The 20853-nt window shown below is 35.1% G+C and overlaps 1 protein-coding gene and 1 pseudogene across 1 annotated transcript; both read left to right on the top strand.

Moving 5' to 3' along the window:
• The first annotated feature begins 3683 nt into the window (after positions 1-3683).
• Positions 3684-4622, top strand: LOC122423599 (olfactory receptor 6C75). Its single transcript, XM_043440819.1, has one exon. The coding sequence runs from the start codon at positions 3684-3686 to the stop codon at positions 4620-4622; it is 939 nt and encodes a 312-aa protein (XP_043296754.1).
• Positions 4623-12773: 8151 nt separating this feature from the next.
• LOC122423182 lies at positions 12774-18253 on the top strand (annotated as a pseudogene).
• The last annotated feature ends 2600 nt before the right edge of the window (positions 18254-20853 follow it).

The raw sequence follows: 20853 nt of genomic DNA, 5'->3' as shown, positions 1-20853 counted from the left end.
CAACCTAGCAAGGTGGGATGGGGGATGGAGGTGGGTGGGAGGTTCAAGAACGAGGGGCATATGTATACCTAATGCTGATTCATGGTGATGTATGGCAAAAGACATCACAATATTATAAAATAATTATTCTCTAATTTAAAAAAATATAGCTGTTCATTAACAGAACAAACTTTATTCTCTAAGATGTCCAGAGTTGACACAAGTGTGTCTTTCCAGTGTCTTTTTTAACAGAGGAAAAAAGGACATGGGGTTGACCATTAAAGTGGGAAATGCTGCTATTGAAATATCTGTTAAACATTTCTCCTAACGTTGTCCTTTAAGTCTTGGTTTCAAGAATCCTTTACACACATTTCCAGCTGAGGTTAAATAAGGTAATGCTCTCCTTTCTTTTTTCAGCTCTTATATCTTAAACACAGTCCCTTTTCATGATCTATCTCATGCCATAATTTTTACATTTTTGTATTTTTGTTGGTGATTTTATTGCTTAAAATGGTCCTCAAAGACCAGTCTTAAGGTATTATTTCTTAAGAGCATGTACATTAATATAATCCATTATTGAAAACACTGGTAAAAAGCAGATTCTATGAGAAACTTTGAAAGCACATGAATTGCTATGCTCAGTGGAGATATAAGTTATTGGTTAACATTGTCTTAAGAAGTATTTGTTCTCAGTACTGTACTGGTTTGCTCAGTGCTCTTCAAAAAATTCATGTCCCTCTGGAGTCTGAAGCCTTGACCTTATTTAGAAATAGGATCTTTGCATATGTAAGGAAGCTAAGATGAGGACTTACACATTAATTTTCCATGTAGCTTTATTTAGTGACAGGTTGTCCATTATGTGTAATTTTAAATGTCACTGTGGTTTACAGATAAACATCAGATAAAAGCTATTGTGACATTTATAATTAAGCATGAGTGTGTTTATGTCACATTAGTCAAGTTCTCTTTAATAGTCTCTTTTTTCAGTATGTTCTGTGTATTACTTAATCATATACTATGAATAACTTCATTTGTCTCCCAAAGAAACAGCAAAAATAATTTAAAATTCTTTGTTCAGGATTTCTATTAAGATCATTAAATGATCCCAGGTTTCATTTAATTTAAGCTATATATTTTATTGAGCTCCTGGATTAAGAAGCAACATAATATAAATCTCAAAAACTTAATGTGGATGGAATATTATAGACATCTTTTCAGATTAAAGCAGTGAGCAAAAAAATTCTGGGGAAGAATATTGCTTATATCGGACAAGAGAAAGGGAATCTGAGAAATCAAAAACAATGTAGAATTCTCATACATTTTAGTAAGAAGTGAAAATTAGGTAGAAAGCTATCTTTGCCACCTCTATATTCTCAGAAAAAGTGTCAAAAATAATTATTGAATGAATCAGTGGTATGTCAACATTCAATGGAAATATATAAAAGCCTTAGGATAAGCCTGACATCTCTTATAGTTTAGAATAATTGATACCTTATAGTGTAGAATAATTGATACCTTGACATCAATTAATAATTGATAGTATAGAATAATGGATGTCTTAAACATCACAATGAATTTTTCATGTTTTCTTTATGATTTGAGAAAAACCCACTTTTTCATGGGGCTTCCCTGGTGGCTCAGTCGGTAAAGAAGCCACCTGCAATGCAGGAGACCAGGGTTCTATCCCTGGGTCGGGAAGATCCACTAGAGAAGGGAATGGCAACCCACTTCAGTATTCTTGCCTGCAGAATTCCATGGACAGAGGAGCCTGCTGAGCTGCAGTCCATGGGGTTGCAGAGAGTCAGGCACAACTGAGCAGCTAACACTTTCACTTGTTCACAACCTAGTCTGTTGCCACTTAAGACCTGCTTATCTCTACTGCTTGGTTACTGTTTCTACTCCTAATGAAGTTATGGATTACTATGAAAATGTACATCTTTCTATATATTTTCCTGCTCCGATTTCAGGCCACTCTCACCTAAATATTTTATTTGAAACTATTTACTAATTTGGACCACTGTTTAGTGGTTGGTGTCTTGAGACCAATCTCCATTGTGCCTTTTGTTTTTTCATCAATTAATCCCCCTGAGTCCATTGTAATAGAGCAGATAAAAGTATGGCTAACTTGAATATTACTTCTGCATAAAAATTTGTATCATCTTGCTCACCAAGCTTGAAGACACTACATCAGCTTTCATTTCAATTATATGAAGTACTAAGATAATACTTCTTTAAGAGACAATAGTTAGGAAATAATCCTGGGAACTGAGATCTTTGGAGAAGCTTGCTTTACTATTTAGAAGTGTCTTGATACATACCCTTTTTGTAAACATTGTGGAGGGGAGTCTTACAGTTATTCTTCATTATTGATATTTTGGTTATTTGGTTACAAATATACGATGACAGAAGGGAAACAGATTGCAAAAGATTTTGAAAAATCCCAAAGTACTTAGTTGAAGGAAATTAAAGCTATTAGAAGTGATATTGACTAACCAGCCATTATTTACCATAAAAGTAAGTACTTCTTTAATAGCTTTTTATAAAAATTGGCCTTAATAGTATATAATTATGCTTATACAAGTAATCTCAATTATGTACTATGTATAAATAAAATTAAACCACACAGTTTATATGCAATATATAAAGAAAAATTTGAAGCTACTATTTAATAGTTTTATGCAACATTTTTATTCATTATAGCATAAATATTTTGTGATTAACAGGACTTCCATGATTTTTTGTGTTCTTGTCTACATATCTTTCTATAATCATTTTTAATGTAATAAATATCAAGATACCATGTAATTATTTTTGTACATTATTCAAAATAATACACTTGATGTGTTTTAGCAATTACAGATATTCTTTAAATACGAGCTTTGCACATTTTATATATAGGGAAAGTTAGCGTTCATCATATAAAGGCAAAAGACAAAAAAAAAATGCTTATTTTATGACCAGAAGGAGAAGACTGAAAGTGGGACTATATCCCTCCCAGAAATTTTATAGGTAAAAAATCTAAGTAAGTTTATTAACATATTGAATTAATTGGCTGACACTGAGAAAATAGTATTTTTTGAAATCTCTGAAACCTCTGAAGACTATAGAAAACACATGAAGGCATTGCAGTCTTTCTAGACATAAACTATTAAAAAGAATTAGATGACAGCACATCTCAAGTTTTAGTGGAAAATAATATTAAATAAGGATCAAATAACTAAACAAACTGTATAGTATCAAGAGTTATTATACAAACAAAAATAAGAGGAAAGAAGCAAAATAGAAAAAATAAAAATTTGCATGAAACAGAAAGCAGTAAAAGTGTATCTTCAATGATATTGGAGTATACTGGAGGTAAGCTCTCAGTTTTATTTGAAGTTTTGAAGTCAGAGATTTGAGCCTCCTTTTCTCTTTTTTCAGGAATATATTGAAGCATTCAGAAGATTTTTTTTTTTTACTGATCTGTGTGGGAGAACAATGAAGGAAGTACAGGATAGTGAATTAATACATGACATAATAAATTGCAAAACTTTAAAAGTCTTTTGTTACTATATACTACTAAAACACTTTCCCCTAAAAGTACAAGGAAGCAATATTGTGTATGTACGTGTGTGTGTGTTTCTTTGCTGGTGCCATTTTTTTTTTAAATTTCTTCATCTGTTTTATAGCTAACACAAAGAATATCATTATAATAAAGGTAAATAATGAGAAATTACACTGAAGTAACCGAGTTTATCCTTCTTGGATTGACAAATGATCCACAGTGGCAGGTTGCACTGTTCCTATTTCTTCTTGCTACCTACATGCTAAGCGTGACTGGGAACCTGGTCATCATCACCCTCACCCTTTCAGATCCCCGTCTGCAGACTCCAATGTATTTCTTCCTTCGAAACTTCTCATTTCTAGAAATATCATTCACATCTGTCTGCATTCCCAGATTCCTTGTCGCGATCATGACCGGAGACAGAACCATTTCTTATAACGGTTGTGTGGCTCAGCTGTTTTTCTTCATCTTCTTGGGGGTGACAGAATTTTACCTCCTGGCTGCCATGTCCTATGACCGCTATGTGGCCATCTGCAAACCTCTACATTACACCACGATCATGAGCAGTGGAGTCTGTATACTTCTTGTCTTTAGCTCCTGGCTTGCAGGATTCCTGATCATCTTTCCACCAATAATCCTGCTCCTGCGATTGGATTTCTGTGCCTCCAATGTAATTGATCATTTCATCTGTGATGCTTCTCCCATCCTGCAGCTTTCTTGCACAAGCACTCGCTTTCTAGAACTCATGGCATTAATTTTAGCTGTGGTAACACTCATGGTGACTCTAACATTGGTTATTCTCTCCTACACATATATTATCCAGACAATTCTGAGAATTCCTTCCACGAGTCAAAGGAACAAAGCCTTTTCCACGTGTTCCTCCCACATGATAGTTGTCTCTCTGTCTTATGGCAGCTGCATCTTCATGTACATTAAGCCTTCGGCAAGGGAAAGGGTGACTCTAAGCAAAGGACTGGCTGTGCTCAATACCTCAGTGGCTCCTCTTTTGAATCCTTTTATATACACCCTACGAAATCAGCAAGTGCAGCAAGCCTTCAAGAGCGTGGTCCAGAGAATGGCCTTTTCTTCAAATAAGTGAATGCGATCACATTAAAAAAATTACCTCTAAAAAGAAAGCTGAATGAAAGCCTCTCTGCCTCTCTCTACATAAATTCTTTCAACACCTCATTGCATTCTTACAGTTAGACAGATGTATACATCATCAATGCCCGTTTTTCTTATTAGCCTAAAATCAAGGTCCTAACTCTTTTAAGTTACATGAGAAAGATCAATTTTCACCCATGTAACAGAATTTTAGATGTTAGTAATCTCCATTGTTTCTCATATCAAAGAAAGATAGATTTGGCAGCCTTACAAAAACAGAGATTGTATTAAGAAGTTTACTAGAAATCACATATAGAAATGAAATCTATTTTATGTGAAATAAAAATATGTATTTTAATTAAAATGTCATATGTCACCAAGAAAACATGTTATAATATTTAGAAGCATGATTAAAATATCTCCTTGAATTTATTAATAAAATAATTAAAGCATGTTGGAAAATAAAATAGAAATTTAATATAGAATATGCTGTCAGTATCATTAAATTTGCTATTTGAAATGCGGCTATATTTATTTTTCATTATTTTCCCCAGAAAATAAAAGCAATTTCTTTGCAGTAGAAGGGATAAACTTTATCTTATTTTTCCTTTGATAATATCTCCTGAAAATTAGATCCTTTAACTGAAGATTAACTTATTTTTGCCAACCATATTTGAAAAGGAAAACTGTGTTCTCTGAAGGCAAATTAAGCTATCCTGATAAAATTCATATTTATATTCAGACTCTTTCAATTCATTCAGGAATGTTCTCTTCTACAGACATGAAGAACATGGTAAACTCAGAATCTAGAATGGTGTGAGACACTGACACTTTGGAGGGTATCTTGGAAATGGCAATATATTAAATTTTTTTACCTTAGTTTTCCTTTATTAGCAAATCTACAATATTTGCTTTCTCTTCCCATTGTCTTTTTCACAGAAGTTTCTATCTCCCTCATTCATAGCCAAGAAAATGATCCTGGGAGTTAGTATTTGATAACTGCAAAAATGTGTCAAAGCTTGTTTCCTGTAGTTAATGAGCCCCTCAACTTCAATGTTTCAATAAGAAAATTGGTTGCCTTCGGATAGTAGTTATGTCTAACTAGATGCAGAATAAGAGGATTTGACTTTGGTGTCTTGATTTCCAGCTTGGCCTGATTAAAGTACTACTCTTGGTTAATGTAAAGAAGCTCCAATACTTTGGCCACCTGATTTGAACAGGTGACTCATTGGAAAAGACCCCGATGCTGGGAAAGATTGAAGGCAGAAGGAGAAGCGGGCAACAGAGGATGAGATGGTTGGGTGGCATCACCAATTCAATAGACGTGAACTTAGGCAAACTCTGAGAGATGGTGAGGGACAGAGAATCCCGGCATGCTGCAGTGCAAGTGGTCGCAAAGAGTCAGACGTGACTTGGCAACTGAACAACAACAAAGAGCTCTATATATTTCCTAAGTCCATGATAAAATATCTTTTCTAATTGGTGATAGAGAAATGTGATTACCATTAAGCTCTCTCCTATTCTTAAATTATACTCTTATGGAATGGATTACTTTTTTTCAAACAGAATTAATATAATATTACCACAAAATGAAAACTAAATGATAATTTTCTTTGATTATGAGTTATTGGGGCAATGTGTAAAGAAATAATACAAGTTTGCCTTTAGAAAACTATGCCAAGTAAGCAGAAGTGCAAAAGTGAAAATTAAGAGTGTGGACCTGGACCTGGAAAGTCTTATATTAAGCAAAATAAGACAGAGACAGTTACTGTATGATAACTGTGAAAATCTAAAAAATATGTGAAATCAAAAATTTTTAAAAAATGAATGAAACAAACCAGAGAAAAAAGATTCACAGGTGTAAAAAATAAATTAGTGGTTAATAAGTTAGTGAGGAAATGAATGTTCAGAGGGGCAAAATAGGGAAAGTGGTTAAAGAGATGCAAATTACTTGCATAATTTGTATAAGTATAAAATAAATAAGCTACAAGAATACATAGTATAATACAACAAATGTAGCCAATCTTTTATAATTACTATAAATGGAATATAGTACTAAAAAATTGTGAATCAGCATGTTGCACACATGAAATTTACATAATATTTCAAATCAACTGTGTCTCTATTTTTAAAAATGCATTTTTAAATGTGAAAAGTCTAAATATCTCTAAATAAATAAACATTTTAAATGAAAAGAAGTTAAAAAAAAAACAAAGTTAAATCCATGCTAAAAATGAAATCATTAATATAGTTCAATTTATGAAAGAGGGTTAAAAATGGGTGAAAAGACAAAGGAGGAAATGCCTAACAGCATAGGAAGACTATTAATTTTTACTGTCAATAAGGATGTAGGCAAATAATGAAATGAAGTTAATTATCATTTGAAATAACATTCAGAGATATTTGACAGTCTGTTTTTCCCCTTTAAGTGGCTTAAAAGACTAATAGACAACTCTCCTAATGGAAAAAAGAAAGGAAAAGTCATTTGTATTACTGAACTCCTAGTGAAGTTAAACAAGATGTTAGGGGAGAAAATACAGATTAATACAATCAAAAGTGAAAAAGAAGAGATTGCTACTGATCTCATGCATATTAAATATTAAAAAGCTTTATAATGATGCAAAGGAACTGACCAAAACCATCACCAAGGAATAGAAATGCAAAAAGTCAAAGCAGTTGTCTGAGGAGGCCTTATAAATAGCTGAGAAAAGAAGAGAAGTGAAAAGCAGAAGAAAAAGGGAAAGATATACCCAACTGAATGGAGAGTTCCAGAGAATAGTAAGGAGAAATAAGAAAACATTCATAGGCAAACAATGCAAATAAATAGAGGAAAATAATAGAATGAGAATACTAGAGATTTCTTCAAAAAAATTAGAGATACCAAGAAATGCTTCATGCAAAACTGGGCACAGTAAAGGACAGAAATAGCAAGGATATAGCAAAAGCAAAAGAGATCAAGCAAGAATATACAGAAGAAACATACAAAAAAGTTCTTAATTACCTGGATAGCCATGACGGTGTGGCTAGACACCTAGAGGCAGATATCCTGGAGTGAGAAGTCAAGTGGGCTTTAGGAAGCATTATCATAAAGAAAGCTAATGGGGGTAATGGAATTCCAACTGAACTATTTCAAATCCTAAAAGATGCTGCTGCTAAAGAGCTGCACTAAATATGCCAGCAAATTTGGAACTCTGCAGTGACCACAGGACAGGAAATGGCCAATTTTCATGCCAATCCTAAAGAAAGGCAATGCCAAAGAATATTCAAACTACCAGACAATTGCACTCATTTCACATGCTAGCAAGATTATCCTAAAAATCCTTCGAGTTGGACTTCAGGAGTATGAGAAATAAGAACTTCCAGGTGTACAACTAGATTTTGGAAAGGCAAAGGAACCAGAAATCAAATTGCCGGTATCCACTGGATCATAGAAAAGGCAAGAGAATTCCAGAAAATTATCTACTTCTGCTTCACTGAGGACAATAAAGCCTTTGACTGTGTGGATCACAAGAAACTGTGTAAAAGTCTTAAAGAGAAAGGACTACCAGACAACCTTACCTGTCTCCTGAGAAGACTGTATGCAGGACAAGAAGCAATAGTTAGAACCATACATGGAACAAAAGACTGGTTCCAAATTGGGAAAGGAGTACATCAAGACTGTGTATTGTCAGCCTGCGTATTTAACTTCTATGCAGAGTACATCATACGAAAAACTGGGCTAGATGACTCACAGGCTGGAATCAAGATTGCCAGGGGAAATATCACCATCCTCAGATATGTAGATGATAGCACTTTAACGGGACAGAGAGAAGAGGAATTAAAGATCCTCTTGGTGAAAGTGAAAGAAAAGAGTGAAAAGAAAAGAGTGAATGCTGGCTTAAAACTCAGCATTCAAAAAACTAAGATCATGGCATCTGGTCCCATCCCTTCATGGCAAATAGATAGGGATACAATGGAAACAGTGACAGATTTTATTTTCTTGGGCTCCAAAATCGCTGCAGATGCTGACTGCAGCCATGAAATTAAAAGGCATTTGCTCTTTGGAAGGAAAGCTATGATAAACCTAGATAGCATATTAAAAAGCAGACATTACTTTGCCAACAAATGTCCATATAGTCAAAGCTATGGTTTTTCCAGTAGTCGTGTACGGATGTGAGAGGTGGACAATAAAAAAATGGCTGAGCACCAAAGAATTGGTGCCTTTGAACTGTGGCATTGGAGAAGACTCTTGAGAGTCCCTTGGACAGCAAGGAGATCAAATCAGTCAATCCTAAAGACATCAACCCTGAATATTCACTGGAAGAACTGATGCTGAAGCTGAAGCTTCGATACTTTGACCACCTGACGTGAAGAGCTGACTCATTGGAAAAGAGTCTGATGTTGGGAAATGTTGAGGGCAGGAGGAGAAGGGGTCAAGAGAAAGAGATTGTTGGATGGTATCACTGACTTGACGGACATCAATGTGAGCAAACTCTGGGTGATGATGAAGGACAGGGAAGCCTGGCTTGCTGCAGTCTATGGGGGTCCCAAAGAGTCACAAACAAGTGAGCAACTGAACAACAGCAGCCTTATTTCTGGTCCAACCCTCAAATCCATACATGACTACAGGAAAAATCATAGCTTTGACAATAGAGACCTATGCCTGCAAAGTTATGTCTTTGACTTTTAATACACTGTTTAGGTGTGTCATAGCTTTTCTTCCAAGGAGTAAGTGTCTTTCAAACTCATGGCAGCAGTAACCATCTGCAGTGATTTTGCTGCCCAAGAAAATAATATCTGACAATGCTTCCTTTTTTTTTTTTTTAATCCCTTCTATATTTACCAGGAAGATTTTGGGACCAAATGCCATAATATTATTTTCTTCAATGTTGAGTGTTTTTACTTTTTTCTTTTAATTAGTTTATTTTTTATTGAAGGATAATTGCTTTACAGAATTTTGCTGTTCTCTGACAAACCTCAACATGAATCACCCATAGGTATACATATATCCCCTCCCTTTTAAACCTGCCTCCCCTCTCCCTTCCCATCCCACCTCTCTTGGTTGATACAGAATCCCTGTTTGAGTTTCCTCAGCCATACAGCAAATTCAGCTGGCTATCTATTTTACATATGGTAATGTAAGTTTCCATGTTACTCTTTCCATACATCTCACCCTCTCCTCACCTCCCCCATGTCCATAAGTCTATTCTCTATGTCTGTTTCTCCACTGTTGCCCTGTAAGTAAATTCTGCAGTACTATTTTTCTAGATTCTGTATATATGTGTTAGAATACGATATTTATCTTTCTCTTTCTGACTCACTTCACTCTGTATAATTGGTTCTAGGTTCATCCACCTCATTAGAACTGACTCAAAATGTGTTCCTTTTTATGACTGAGTAATATTCCATTTAGTACATATACCACCACTTCTTTATCCATTCATCTATCGATGGACATCTAGGTTGTTTCCATGTTCTAGCTATTGTAAATAGTGCTGCAATGAGCAATAGGATACATGTGTCTCTTTCAATTTTGGTTTTCTTAGGTTATATGCCTAGGAGTGGGATTGCTGGATCATATGGTGGTTTTATTCCTAGCTTTTTAAGGTATCACCATACCATCTTCCATACTGGCTGTATCAGGTTTTAAGCTAGCTTTTTCACTCTCCTGTTTCACCCTCAACAGGAGGCTCTTTAGTTCACTTCCTGCCACTAGAGTGATATCATCTGCATATCTGAGGTTGTTGATATTTCTCCAAGAAATCTTGATTCCAGGTTGTGATTCATCCAGCCCGACATTTCACATGATGTACTCTTCATGGAAGTTAAAAAAAAAAAAAAAAAAAAACAGGACAACAATACAACCTTATACTATTTCTCAATTTTGAACCACTTATTCCATGTCCAATTCTAATAGTTGCTTCTTGACCACATATAGATTTCTCAGGAGATAAGTAACATAGTCTGGTATTCCCATCTCTTTAAGAATTTTCCCCAGTATGTTGTAATCCACAGAGTCAAAGGTTTTAGCATGGTCAATAGAGCAGAAGTACATATATTTCTGGAATTCCCTTGCTGTTTCTAACATCCAACAGACATTGGCAATTTGATCTGCTTCCTCTGTCTTTTCTAAACTCAGACTGTACATATGAAAGTTCTCATTTCTCATACTGCTGAAGTCTAGCTTGAAGGATTTTGCTATCATGTGTAATGAGTGAAATTATATGGCAGCTTGACATTCTTTGTCATTGTTTGTCTTTGGAACTGGAATGAAAACTGACCTTTTCCAGTCCTATGGCCACTACTGAGTTTTCCAAATTTTCTAACATATTGAGTGTAGCCCTTTAACAGTGCCATCATATAAGATTTGTAATAGCTCAACTGGAATTCCATCACTTCCACTAGTTTACTTCATAGTAATAATTCCTAAGGCCCACTTGACTTCACACTCCAGGATGTCTGGCTCTAGGTGAGTGACCACACCTTCATGGTTATTTTAAGACATTGTTAAGGCATTTTTTGTATATTTCTTTTGTGTATTCTTGCCACCTCTTCTTAATCTCTTCTGCTTTGATTAGGTCCTTACCAATTCTGTCCTTTATCGTGTCCGTCTTTGATTGAAATATTCCCTTGATCTCTCCCAATTTTCTTGAAGAGATCTCTAGTCATCCCCATTCTTTTATTTTCCTCTACTTCTCTGCATTGTTCACTTAATGAGGTCTTCTTTTCTTTCTTTTCTTTTCTCTGAAACTCCGCATTCAGTTGGGTATATCTTTTCTTTTCTCCCTTGCTTTTTATTTTTCTTTTTTTCTCAACTATTTGTAAAGCCTCCTCATACAACCACTCCCCTTCTGCATTTTTTTTTTTTCCTTTGAGATGGTTTTGGTCACTGACTTCTATACTATGTTAGGAACCTTTGTCCAAGTTCTTCGGGCACTCTATCAGATCTAATTCCTTGAATCTAAGGGATTAGAATGAAAAGATGTTAGGCATCGCTGTCCTTAGAGAGTTGCAAATTATATCAATAATGAGCTATCTGTATGCACATTTTATGACCTATCTGTAAAGCATTAACAACACCAATTGCTAGAGATAATGCAGGTAACAGGAAGTCTGATATTTTCACTCACTGTGAATGGTAACACAAAATGATGTAGTCACTTTAGGAGACATTTCTCAGCTTTGTAAAAAACTATACCTGTGCCTGATTCATGTATGGCAGAAACTAACACAATATTGTAAAGCAATTATTTCCAATTAAAAATAAAAAATTAAAAATTAAAAGATATGGGGAGTTTCTAAGTTATCTTGTTGCCCAGTGGTTAAGATTCTGGGCTTTCACTGCCATGGCCCAGGTTCAGTCCCCATGGGGGAACTGATATCCCAATGTCAAAAAGAATAGAAGAATCTAAGTATGGTCTTCCACATAATCCTGCAATTGCAGTTCCAGATACTTACCCAATTGATTTGAAAGCTCAAGTCTACACAAAAACTGAATTCAAATAGTTCCTAGAAGCTTTATTTATAATCACCAAAAACTGGAAGTATTCAAGATGCTTCTACATAGGGAAATGGATGGAAAAAAAGTGGTTCATCTATATACTCAATGAAAGAAAGTAATGAGTTATCAAAGTGTGAAAAGACATGGGTGAACCATAAATCAACATTTCTAATTGAATGAAACCAGTTTGAAAAGGCAACATACTGTATGATTTCAGTTATATGATATTCTAGAAAAACCAAAACAATACATGATGTAAAAAGATCAGTGGCTGTCAAGGATTGTTGAGAAATAGAGAGGACTACATAGGTGACATGAATGGGGACTTTAAGGCAAACAAACTATTTTGTTTAATATTGTCATGATGAAGTCATGGTCCTATGCATTTGTCAAAATTCATAGAAAATTAATTCCAAAGAGTAAAGCTTGGGCTTCCCTGGTGGTCCAGTGGTTAACAATCCAACTGACAATATAGAGAACACCTATTCGATGCTGGTCTAAAAGGATCCGCATGCCACAGAGCAACTAAGCCTGTGTATCACAACTACTGAGCCCGTGGCCTAGAGCCTGTGCTCCACAAAAGAAGCCCCTGCAGTGAGGAGCCTGTGCACACAACTAAGAGAGTGATTTTCTCTCATCACAACTAGAGAAAGCCCTCCTGCAGAAATGAAGACACGGTGTACCAAAAAGGGTTTTTTAGGAAGCGGGGGTGTTGGGAGCCGCCAGGACGAGAAAGGAAACTGCAAGGCAGCTCTTCCCCTCGAGGTTGTCCTGGGGGCCTGGTATGTCCCTTTCTTCCTTCAGTCTTACTGTTTTTGGGCTTTCTATTAATTTTTGGAAATGATAATTTATAGTAATAAGGCCTCGCTGGAAAAGTCCAAGACTTTTTGGAAATGCTTAAGATTGCTCTGGCTCAGGACACAACCATAAACATCAAGTCATAAAAGAAAAGGCCACAGGTATAGTTTGGCTGCTTGCTTAAAAGATTATAATGTTCTAGAATAGAAAAGAGTAGAGGTATTTAGATTTAGAAGTAGATATACTGCTTTAGTTTACTTGCTCTTGGTTGAAAGGGTTTTCACTATTGCTATTTCCTTGCTGCTATTTGTTCAATTTGCAATTGTTTCCCTTTCTTTAAACAACATGGGATATTATGGGTATTTTTGTAAAATTAGAAAATGGGGTATATAGGATTTTAATAGAAGATTTATATTAACCAGCTTTACTGCCATTATTTTACTATTAATAGAGGTGTTTTGCTGCTTTAAAGGTGTTTTTGCTGTTTAATAGTTAATCTTGTAAATTGAGATTTTGTGGTTTCAGGTAAAGAAAAATATCAGGTTTTTCTCATGGTACTATTTTCAGAAATGTCAAACATGTTACTGTAACCCTTCCCATGTATTGTTTTATTGTCCAAAGAATTTACACTATACCTGAGATTTATGAAACACTGTTTTTATTAGAGTGAGAATGTTAGGCCATTGAAGCAAGAAGATTATGTACGGGATATTTAAATATAAACTCTGTAATCGGAAATGTTCTAGATGAATGCTTAGGGGAAAAACATGGGGAAAAAATTAGTGACGGAAGCACAAACCAATATCTGATGTAATATGTGGTGGCTTAAGGGAGAGGTAACATTCATTCTATAAAAACTGAGCTATCCTAAAAATAAAATAAGAGCTACCTCTTCTACGCAACGTCTGTGTGTGTGTGTCTGTCTTCTCTCGCCGACGCCATTGATCCTGAGGGTTCCCCTGGATCCTGCTGGGGCTGGACCCCGGCAGGGGCGGGGGGAGTAAACCTTAATTTACACACATGTTTAAAAAAATCACTTAAGAGGTTAAGAGGTTGGAATGTAGAATATGACTCTTAAAACAATTGTATCTTAAACATCTGCAATAATCACACTGAAGGGAGTAGGGTTGAAAGTTGCTGACCTAAGTAGCTTCAAAATGATTGAAATTTGTAAGACTAAAAACAAAGAAAAGGTACATAAGTTCTACAATCTAGTTAATAAAGGGTTTTCCCTTTGACCATCATTGTATAGGTCAATAATTTTAATAATGTTATATAAGTAGACAGGTATTGAAGATTTAAGTAAATGGATAGTGGGTGCCAGGAATCTTACTTTTGCAGTGTGAGCTTACAGAGAAGAAGACCTGAAGTTATTATAATGTATCTGGTAATGAAGATAACAGTATAGATTCATTTTTAGTTTAGTATAAATCCAGAAGGTAGCATAAAGATGATACATATGTATTGATACACAGATTTGCAGTCTCATATGCTTTTCCTGGTTCTGTCCTGTTAGAGGACCTAGAATCAATGGCACATGACAGTGATGAAAACACCCAGAGCTGAGATCCTGGTTTCTATGGCAACTCACTCCAGGATTCTTGCCTGGAGAATTCCATGGACAGAGGAACCTGGTGGGCTACAGTCATGGGGTCACAGAGAGTCAGACAGGACTAAGTGACTAACACTTTAATCCTAAAGAATCCAGGCATCATTGAAGAAATAACTGAGGGCTGCGGTAAAGAATATACATGATGATCCTGAAGCATCTTATAATTCCAGAAAATAAAGAAGGGCCTTTTCTTTCTTTCTTTCTTTTTAAAGCACTATGATAGCAGTAGGTCAAAAGAAGCAGCAACCCATTGAAAGGGCTCCCAATGGCCAAAGCTGGGGAAAAATTTAGCAACAAGATAAATTAGCAATGGTTATAATTCAAAGTATAAAATAAGTATCCATGAACTCACAATGATCTAAAAAAAATGAAAAAAATTAATACATGAGACCAATGCATTAATTATCCATGTAAAGGAATCTTGAATAACTTTATAACAAAACATTTGAATTGAGTCTCCTGGTAGCCCTTTCCTCTTGCTATTTTCTGCTTCTTCACAAGTTTACATTAGTTGAAATATATTACCTCAGCAGACATTTATATCAAGCAAAAATAACACTGACAATACAAAGTCCAAACTTCAAAGACTGCTACTTCCTGGCTGTTGCTTTTTGCAATTGTCCTCTGACATTTAATGTTTTTTAAAAATTATTTCCCAAGGACACCTAATTAAAATTATTCAACTAAATTTAGGTTGAACGAATAAGCACCATCTCTCTCCAGAGGCATTTGAATTCTGTTTCACTGCAACAATGCTCTGTGGCTATTTTGAAGGGGGAAAAAAAACAGGTAAAAACCAGTCTGTTTGTTTTGGAAACAGTAGTTAGACAATCTAGTCTTCGCTCCTGGAAGGTAAACAAGTGAAAACAAAAATTATAAACCATCCTTCTTTCACAAAGGTTACTGAGAGCTAAGTAAGATATTATATTGCTAGATTTTCCTTGCATCTAAGGTTAGGCCACCACTAGTTTTATGAAAATTTTGGGAAATGAGCTACTAAATGCCTGGCCTTGGATGGGGAAAGGTGGAGTAGTTCCAAGTGCATTTTTCTCACAAGTTTCTACTGATACGCCACGCATTGCATCTCTTTTCTAGAGCTCCTATTTCTTGATTCTCACTCATAAATTTGAGCTCTCTCCTTATGAACTAGGAGCTTCACTTTATTAACCAGCACAGTACATAACTTTATTGCCTTTATTTGCCTGTTTCATGACAATAGCTACTGCTCTAATCACACTTTCTTCTTTTCCTTTCCCTTTTTCTGTTATCTCTTTAGTTCTTTGAATCTGACCCACATTCCAGGAAAGCTTGGTCTCTGGTTGGTTCTACTGTGCAACCATTTAAACACTTAGAACAGAGTTTCATTTAGCTGCTACTCTCTCCCATTTCCAGCACTTCTAGCTGTCCTCCTGGACAACAAGCTAGTATCAGAGACACTATTACTCAATAAAAAAATCCCGCAGTACTACCGAGTCTCAGCCTTTCAGACTCAACGTGAATTGACTACGTGGGACTGCCACAGAACCTCTGCCACTGTGTCACCAACCCTTTCTGAGGGACCTCTTGAACTCTTTGCTTGTCTTCTGGGTGTAACAATTTATCAACACCTGGGACTATGCCACTTTTCTGTTAGGGTCTTGTCAATTTTGGGAATAAACTTTGTACTGGATTTATCCTTCAATATTTCACCTCACTCTACACAGCCAGGATCAAACTGCCAAATTCCACCTACACACCATGTAAGTATGTTATTGCATAGGAAAATCAGAAAAGGTAGAAACACGCTTTGAAGTCTATGAAACACTCCAAAAATAAAGATTCCACACCAACACTCAAATGAAAGCAACAGATTACTTGGGTTTGAACAGTCAAATTGTTGCCACATGGGATTATATAATTGTAAGCATATTTTTCTTATCTCACCTCATTTATTTTTCTCATTTTCTAATAAATGTATACTTTGATCAATTAACTTTGCTTACAAGAATCTCTTCTAAAAAGTAATAGATTATTATTTAACTCATAAAAGAAAAAGTTTAACTTCTGAGTTTATCTAGGAGTATATGCATATTAAGTTTTTATGGCTCTGATCCTTTTGGTAAGTTATTAATTATCTATGTAGGCAGGAAAGACATTAAAATTTAAACATATGGAAAATAACTCTCTAAAAAGACTATGTGGTGATTGAGGATTAGAACATTTTATAATGTTCTATCTAATTTTTTACACAAATGATCAAACTCTGAAACATGTTATAGGTATATTTTTCTTATACAAATGTGATTATTAGTCCTATCAAGTGACTCACTCTTAAAAGGTTGGTGATCTACAAGATGTAAGTTTTCTTCTCGTGGCTTAGCTGTATTTTCAAAATTCAGTAATATTTGGTGTCTAATTTACTTCTCCATTATATATATACAAATATATAGCTCAGCTGGTAAAGATCCACCTACAATGCAGGAGACCCCAGTTCAATTTCTGGGTCAGGAAGTGCCCCTGGAGAGGGGTAGGCTACCCACTCCAGGATTCTCGGGCTTCCTGGTGATTCAGACAGTAAAGAATCCTCCCACAATGCAGGAGACCTGGGTTCAATCCCTGGGTTGGGAAGATCCCATGGAGAAGGGAATGGCAACCCACTCCAGTATTCTTGCCAGGATAATCTCCATGGACAGAGGTACCTGGTGGGCTATAGTCCATGGGGTCCCAAAAAGTGGGACATGACTGAGTGACTAAGCGCGCACACACACACACACACACACACATTTCTTAAACCAGCAGAAGTGATTTTTAAAAAGCAAGGCTGGACCCTCTAAATCTTGCTTCTTTTTGCATTTACAGACTTGGAATAAGTCAGTAATAAGAAATGAAAAATCACACCTTGTGAAAAAGTTCATTCTTTTGGGATTAACAGATGATCCAGAACTAAATGTTTTGATTTTTCTATTTCTATTTTGCACCTACATACTGAGTATAAGTGGAAACTTGACAATAATCACCTTTACTCTGGTAGACTCATAGCTCAAAACACCCGTTTATTTCTTCCTTAGGGATTTCTCTTTCACAACAGTTTGTATTCCTAGATTTCTGGTCAGCATTGTAACAGGGGATAATCATTTCCTATAGTTCCTGCATGACTCAGGTGTTTTTCTTCATACTCCTTGGTTCAACAGAATTTTTCCTTTTGACTGTCATGTCCTATGATCGTTATGCTGCTATCTGTAAGCCACTGCATTACACAACAATAATGAATAGTAGAATCTGCAACCAGCTTGTCATTAGTTCCTGGCTGGCTGGGTTTCTCATTATCTTCCCAGCTGTGATCATGGGACTTCAACTGGATTTCTGTGATTCCAACATCATTGACCAGTTCACCTGTGACTCTTCCCCCATGCTACTCGTCTCCTGCACAGACACAGCCTTCCTAGAGCTCATGGCATTTTTCCTGGCAGTATTCACACTCATGGTAATCTTAACATTAGTGATTCTTTCCTATGTATTCATCCTTAAAACAATTCTTTGGATCCCCTCTGCTGAGCAAGGGAAAAAGGCATTTTCCACTTGTTCCTCACAAATGATTGTTGTCTCCATTTCTTATGGAAGTTGCATTTTCATGTATGTCAAAGCTTCAGTAAAAGAAGGAGTGGCTTCGACTAAGGGTATAGCAGAGCTTCATACCTCTGCTGCCTCCAAGCTAAATTCTTTAATTTCCTCCTTAAGGAACCAGCAGATAAAGTAGCCCTTTAAGAACTTGGTCAAAAAATGCTTCTCAAATAAAATTTTACTTGTAAAGAAATGCATGATCTGAACTTTAAATGAAACCTTATAACACAATTATTAATATTCTTGTATTTCTCCGTCGACTACTATATTCAACTTTTGTTTCCTTCAGGTTTTATTCTCCATCTATTCCATTTGATCTCACTTGATTCAGCTATCTTATTAATATTTGCATACCCTGAATTTTTTCTTTTGATGAGTGATCTGATGTCACATATACTGGAATGGCAGTGAATAAAAATTCCAAAGTTTAGATTTAACAATCATTGAAGAGCTTTCTCTTTGAGCATCAATCAAGAGCTAACTACAAGTTATCATCAAGCAATTCTAAAAAATGATTTCTCCCAATACAGCAGCACAGAGTATTAAAACAATGCTTCTGTGACATAAAGTCTCCTACTTTTACTGTGTTTCTATTTATCCTTGTATCTCCTACATTTTTTACATTATTTATGCCGATCTATTCTATTTGGGGCATAGACATTATAACTTCATTGTGAAGCCCATACTTTAATATTTAATATGCTAATATGCTTTTTGGACTAAATTTCAAAGTTACTACAAATATGGAGTTGATATTTCTGTAAGACCCCAATACCTAAACATGAATCATCTTTAACTAACAACATGGGTGATTGATCCATAGCCCATTATTTTCTTTTAATTTGTTAATGGTCAGTTTAGAGCTCATCAAATACTCCAATGGAAATATCCTGGCATGCCTTTTTCTGCCTAAGATCTGATAGCATCTCTTTGACTTTTTAGATAATTAAAACATATGCTTTTCTCACCCAGATCTCAAAATTTCTGATATATTAATGATATCTTGAAATGTTTTCCAGTGTTTTTATCATTACAGTCTTATATATTTATATATATATATGTATGTATATGTATGTAAGTATAAATTATTTCAGAATTTTGTGGACTTTGGAGTTTGTGGATTTAAGCACATTTGCACTATTGAAACTTTTGACATAAATATTCTCCATAAGTTCTACACTAGTAAAAATAAAATTTCATTTAATATTCATCTACTCATTTATTTGCTATCTTCTTGTACAAGGAATTTATAAGCAAATGTAATAATTTCCATCAGAGCACTTTTCCTTAATAGTCATCTGAACTCTCAATACTTGAGTTTATTTTCTCACAGTTAAAAAATGAGTTATTCTAAGAAGTGTATATATAAACAGCATTGCACATAATGAATAATATGCAAAAAATTAACAATTTCTGAGAGTATGAATGTTTAAAACATCCATATGATCTTTACATTTTCTTGTCTCAATAAAAACATTTACCACATCTGCTTGTAAAAAGTGTTTTACTCAATTTGACAATAGCTTAAGGTAGAATTGGGATATATACTGGGCTCTTAGGTGTTATTTTGCTGTTGTTCAGTCTCTAAGATGTGTCCAGTTCTTTGCGACCACAAGGACTGCAGCATGCCAGGCCTTCCTGTCCAACACTTTTGCATCATAGGTGTGAATTTTCCAGTTATTTCAGAAATACAGTTTTTCTTGTCTCTTTGCTTTATGAGACTTTTAATTTTTTCAGTTGTTTCTTCCGAGATTCTTTGTAGATGTAAATGCTTGCTTTGCATTTGTTGATGTAGATGTGACTCAAGGAATTTAGTGCTCAATAAAGCGTAGACCCTTCAATGCTAGTGTTCAGAGAAACGGTGAGCTGATGTTTAACAAGCAGTTATCAGGAAAAAGATACAGTTATAGTATAAATTTTACTAATCTAATTTACAAATAATAAAACATGAAACAAACTTCACTGTAAGTTCTATATACCTAGTTCTATATATCTATTGATTTTCACAGAATGACTTCACTGACTTTTACCAAGCTGCATAATCAACCTTTGGTTGCCAATTCAACACAATTTGGCAAATGGATTTGAACCTGACACCAGCTCTCAAATGTGCAATTGCAGTCAGAAATTTCAGTTCACTCAATAACTGATAGAAAAAGTTATTTTTTTTTTTTCAACTGGAAATATATAGAAGACTTGAACAACCTTATCAATCAAATTGACCAAACTGACATTTTTAAAACATTCACTCACATTAAAGAATACTTATTCTTTTCAAAGTAACACAAAACATTATCATACTAGATCCTATTCTGGGTGACAGACAAGTCTCAAGAAATTCATAAGATTCAAGTCAAACATTGTATGTTTACTGAAGACTATATAATTAACTTAGAAATCAATATGGAAAGATACCTGGAAAATCAACTATTTGTAAACTGAATAATATATTACTACGTAACCCACAGGTCAAAGAAAATCAAAGAAAATTATTAAAGTGTGGTTTAAACACAATAACATGGAATTATAGCATACCAAAACTTTGACAAATCACTGGAGACTGAGCACTTACTGGTCTGAGAGTGAGAATTATCTAAGGATTATCATTGAAAGGGGGTCCTCACTCTTCTGTAGGTGTTGCCACCACTAATCCCAACAGGTGTTCAAGCTGAGAAGCTAAGAAAGATATCCTCCTGATTCAGGCAAGAAACAGGAAGAGGAACCATTCTGAAATAA

Source organism: Cervus canadensis, chromosome 21 (genome assembly GCF_019320065.1).
Source record: "Cervus canadensis isolate Bull #8, Minnesota chromosome 21, ASM1932006v1, whole genome shotgun sequence".
Lineage (NCBI taxonomy): Eukaryota > Metazoa > Chordata > Mammalia > Artiodactyla > Cervidae > Cervus > Cervus canadensis.
The sequence above is the reverse complement of the archived record's forward strand: the minus strand, read 5'-3'. Positions and strand labels throughout refer to the sequence as shown.

Bases quoted from the DNA above. Each gene is read 5' to 3' on its own strand.
- LOC122423599 (XM_043440819.1), top strand. From the start codon at position 3,684: ATGAGAAATTACACTGAAGTAACCGAGTTTATCCTTCTTGGATTGACA.